Below are 4,936 nucleotides of genomic sequence, written 5' to 3'. Positions count from 1 at the left end.
AATATGTGAAGTGACATTAAAAACAACCGGCAGCAATGCAGCAGAATGCTGGCACGGTGGGGGGAGTGGGGGGTTGGGGGTGGGCGCCGAAGCGATGGTCCTCTTGGCGACTAAGAGTCGTAGTTCCAGCATGAATATCCCAGTCCCTTTTTAAGATAAGGAATTAATGAAAATGAAGATTAAGGAATCCCGAATTTTGAATTAAATATCAAATTAAAACTTTGGTTAAGTGCAAAAAAGATGCTCAGTTTAAAAGAAAACAATCAAACAGTGTGGAGAAAAATATTTAACAATTCCAACTTTTGTAGCAGTTCATTAAGATTAAACAGCAAAACAAAGATAAATACAAAGTGTCAATATTGGACACCTGGACGGGTGTCTGGATGTGTTACAGATCTTCAGTTGAGACAGCGAGTAAACAGCCAGGGTTACTGGGGATGTTTGGAGACCCTGGTGTACAGCTGCGATGACCTTTCTGGTTTGGGGGGGGGCAGGGTTTACTTTGGGTTCGTGTGTGGTTCAGGGGTTGCGCTGGGGAGGGGAAGGGTGGGGGGTTCGTTTCGGATCTCTTATTGTAAATGTGGCGCGTAGAAAGCCGGGGCCCCGTAAGTCTGCGAGCTCAGCATGAAGGGGGAGAGCACGGCGGCAGGAGAGGGCAGGAAGGGTAACTGGGTGGCGCACACCAATCCTCCGGGCCCGGGGTAAGCCGAGTGCACCGAGAGCGGCCCGCCGACGGGAGACGACGAGCTGATGGGGCTGAGACCCCCGAGGTGAGCCCCGGCCGGGCCGCCCAAGCTCGATCCCCCTGCCCCTCCTGGTCCACCTCCACCCACTGGCCCTCCAGCCCCAGCTCCAGCCCCAGCTCCCGTCCCTCCTCCGCCGGTAGGAGCGCTGGTGTCTGCGCCGGGGTTCTGCTTCTTCCACTTAGTCCGCCGGTTCTGGAACCAGATCTTGACCTGGGTCTCGGTCAGGCTCAGGGACAGGGCCAGGTTGAGGCGCTCGCACACCGACAGGTAGCGGGTTGACTTGAACTTGTTCTCCAGGGCCACCAGCTGCTCGTAGGTGAAGGCAGTGCGGGCCCGCCGGGGTTTGCCAGACTTGGCGTCCGAGCCGCTGCGCTTTCTCTTGCTCCTGTGCTGTTGCTGACTCTGACCCTGCTGCTGCTGCTGACATTGCTGCTGCTGCTGCTGGTTCTGCTGGCTCTGAGGGCTCAAACTTTCCCCTCCTGCACCTCCTTCCTCTTCCTCCTCCTCCTCCTCTTCTTCCTCGTCCTCAGCGTCTCCTTCCAGCCCGGACATCCTCTCTCCAGCAGCGGCCACGATATTACCACCACCGCCTCCTCCTGCTCTCCCACCGCTGCTATCTTCACTGAACTCCTCGGGTTCTTCTCGCCCCGGGGTCTGGCTACTGCTGCTGCTGGTACAGATCTGCTCGGCGGTCTCCAAACTCCGGCAAAAGTCCTTCTCACACTCCTCAGCTTTGTAACTGTCTAGGAAATCTCCATCTTCTGAGGCGGGGTTGAGGGGGAAAAGGGAGAGAGAGAGAGACAGAGAAAGAGGAAAAAAAATAGAAAGAGAAGGCGGGAGATTAGATAAAGCTCAACATTGGTACATCGCTTGGAAGACGAAAGGATATGGGGAAAAACACGTTTTGAGACACCTTTGAATGTTTTATCAATGATTCTGAAATAATCACCGCTCAGTTTCAAATGAAACTTCAGAAACTAAACAACCTGTATTAAAAATATATACTTAAAAAAAATACTTCACACCAAACTATGATTTTCCAACTCATGTTTAAACGTTAATGTGTGACCAAAATGTGAACGCACGCAGAATCAGAATCCAATTTAATGTTACTGTTCGCAGTATAGATTGACTCAAATATTAAAACCCCGCACGATATAAATATCGAGAATAATATTTTCAAGTCCTCCGCTGGATTTAATCAGATTCTGTCAGTCCCGGAATTTGGAAGAACTTACTTCAACACTTCCCTTTTTCATTTTTTTTACAAAAAGTTTTAAAAGTTATAATTTTTTCAATCGGCAGTTAGCACAAGGAAGGAGAATGCTGTTAAAATTGTGAAGGAAACATAGATTGCTGAATTCGCACAGATTTTGCTTGCCTTTTCTGCCTCGATTACTCTGGAAAGGGGTGAGTTAAGAAATTATCAATTGATCCGAGTACTGGGATGATACCTTCGGCCATCACTCGGTGTCATTGGTGAACAAAAACCGAGTAACTACATTCCCGCGCACCCAAATCGGGTGTGATATTCTTGCTGCTTAGAATAAATCGCATATACCATTGAGTCTATCTGAGTAATCTGTTGGGCCAACTACCAATGACTAATATTTACAATTATTTATTAAAAATACTATACACTATTGAAAAGTACTCTCCTCCACGCGTTTGTATCGTTTACAAACTTTAGAAGTGACCTGTTATTATTTTAAAAATCTAAAAGATACAAAGCTATGCTAATTAAACTCGATTGGTGTCTGTAAGGGGGATTCCGTCTATTACAGAAACTAATTGCTGGACACTTACATTAATTGTGATCATATTAAGGCCTCATTAGACAGACGGGGGTGGGGGTGGGGGCAAGAATGAAGCAGTTAAAAAAACATTTACCACCTTTAATAAAAATTGCATATTGTCGCAGGATAGCTTCCTCTCTCTGCCTGGATCTCCTGCTTTACAATACTGTTCATGTTTGCCCTCCCATCATTTAATCTGCTTCCAAACACGAGCAACGTCCAGCCTGTTATTATAGAAACTGTCCCCTGGGAACGGCCGCAATTAACTAGCTGACCTTCTAACGCATTCTTATTTTAATTTGCGGCTGGTCTGCTTATTTTGTGTATAACATGCTTGACTTGGTCCAAACAATAACTGTACATACTCAAAGTTTAACAGAATAATACACCTGGATCATATCGGGTGTTATGACTGACCACCAGATCATGCGCCATATAATAATGTAACTGTGCAGGCTGCTACTTCTAAGTCTACGGAAAATAATGCTGTTGTGTCTTTCCGTCCTTGTGTCACCAGATTTGTGGCAGGAAAGTTGGTACATTTTTTTTGAAAGACGTGCGCAGGTTGCAATCTGGAGTCTGGGTCGAAAGCAATACACGATCAATAACAGCCACTAATAACTGTAATACGTTTTAATCGAGTAATTATCCGAATTTTGACCCTATAATTTAGACGTTTTAGGAGTGTTTGCAAGCTGTTTGAAAGAGATATGCAGAATTCGATAATAGGATATCGATCACCCCAACCCAACATGCCACTCTGGGGCGATTTCCGCCATTACAAGAGCTCTTTAACGCTGCTAAGCACATTTTACCTTAAATGTAATCGAAGAAATTTAATTGTTTTTCTAGAGATAACCAGCGTTTTGTCACAATTAGTCTGATTCGTCCTAAAAACCGAAGGGGAGAGAGAAAATTGAATCTGTCGCCCAAAGCATGAAGGATAAACTCCAGAGATGTCTTTGAAAGATTGGTTAAAACGCCTTTTAAACGGCAGCGATTCCTATTTATTCCTGGCAAGCGACCTCTATAAAAAAAGAGACTAGCCAACTGCAGTTTAAGAAGCTTCAAATGATACAAAGGTAATTACACCTAAAAATCCGGTGGTTTCTAAGGATGGACTCATTCAGGACGCGAAACCCATATTGACTTGCAAAATCTATCATAACCACAAAGTAATTTGAGAATCACAAACCACTCCAAACCAACACGGAATCGCCCAACGAAGATCTATTAAGATCATTTTCAAAGGAGACGTTCTCCCTCCATTTCTTATAATATTGAACGCTGGCTCACTATACCCGCCAGTTCACCATGGGCATAACTGGCTATGAAAAGCTTGCCTTAACATAACCCGTATTAAAGCGCCTGCAGCCAGAAGTCATCACTGGCAGCGGCTCTCGGCTGTATACACACGAAGGGCAGGGGTGGAGGGAGAGGCTGTGGTTTTGCAGTTGTTATTAAAAATCTGATCGCGGTTTTCTTGTGTTTTTAGCGGCGCTGCTGACTTCTGCACACCGGCACAAAAACTTAGAGCACCACTTGTGCGCGCCGAGATGCGTTATGATAGCGCCAGGACCTCGATATACTTACTGATTATGTCAGCGGACTTCTTGCATGTGTGCAAACCGCTATCACTTAGCGTTTTCTGGTCTGCAATTTCGCAGAAAGCATCCGCAGCCCTCTCCCCCGCCGCTGCTCCTGTGTACTCGCTGGCCGCTCTGTAGAGAATGCTGCACTGCCGGCGTTTGCTGCTGTTAAATTTGTTGGGGTCCAAAATGTCCAAGACCGAGAACGAGGTGGTCCTATTGTTGCTGGTTGGGGCAGGAACCACGACCACTGCCTCTTGAGCAGAGATGCCCTGCGTGTCCCCTGGCCTGTCCCGGCTTGCCGGGCAGGAGTAGGGAGCTAGGTCATTGCCCGGGAGCCTCTGGTCCCCATTCACATCCATGGCTTCAGTGTGGATGGTACAAGATATCGGATCTGCCACTGCCGCTGATGGCAAGGAGATATCACCGGGCTGAACCGTTTCTCTGTTCACATTCATGACTTCTGAACAACCCCCACACCCCCCTCCCCAAACCTCGCCCCCCCCCCCCCCCCCACACGCACAAAACAACTATTTAATAGTCCTTTTTTAAAAAATAAAAGGCTGTATTATATGCAGCCAAATCTTTGATTCCTGTGCACCCCTGGCGTCGATCAAGGGCACGAACGTGTAGTCACAAAGTGCTCCGGATCCTCAGAAGTCTTCGCTGTTTCCCCTAGGACTCCCCCTAGACATTTCTGCCCCTGGTACTCGCCAGACTGCGTGTTATTTATGCATTCATATTCAGCAACGTTTTGTAATTGGCTACAAATTAATCCATTGCCCCTAATAGCTTCTAATCTACA

General features: G+C 46.9%; 1 protein-coding gene across 1 annotated transcript; it reads right to left on the bottom strand.

Annotated features, from left to right (window-relative positions):
* Nucleotides 1-554: 554 nt before the first annotated feature.
* Nucleotides 555-4,589, bottom strand: nkx1.2lb (NK1 transcription factor related 2-like,b). The gene is made up of 2 exons (XM_043686459.1): nucleotides 4,136-4,589; nucleotides 555-1,507 (listed from the first exon to the last, which is right to left on the bottom strand). The coding sequence occupies exons 1-2, from the start codon at nucleotides 4,587-4,589 to the stop codon at nucleotides 570-572; spliced, it is 1,392 nt and encodes a 463-aa protein (XP_043542394.1). The 3' UTR covers nucleotides 555-569.
* Nucleotides 4,590-4,936: the final 347 nt, after the last annotated feature.

This window comes from Chiloscyllium plagiosum, unplaced genomic scaffold, assembly GCF_004010195.1.
Source record: "Chiloscyllium plagiosum isolate BGI_BamShark_2017 unplaced genomic scaffold, ASM401019v2 scaf_3909, whole genome shotgun sequence".
NCBI classification, from domain to species: domain Eukaryota; kingdom Metazoa; phylum Chordata; class Chondrichthyes; order Orectolobiformes; family Hemiscylliidae; genus Chiloscyllium; species Chiloscyllium plagiosum.
The sequence above is the reverse complement of the archived record's forward strand: the minus strand, read 5'-3'. Positions and strand labels throughout refer to the sequence as shown.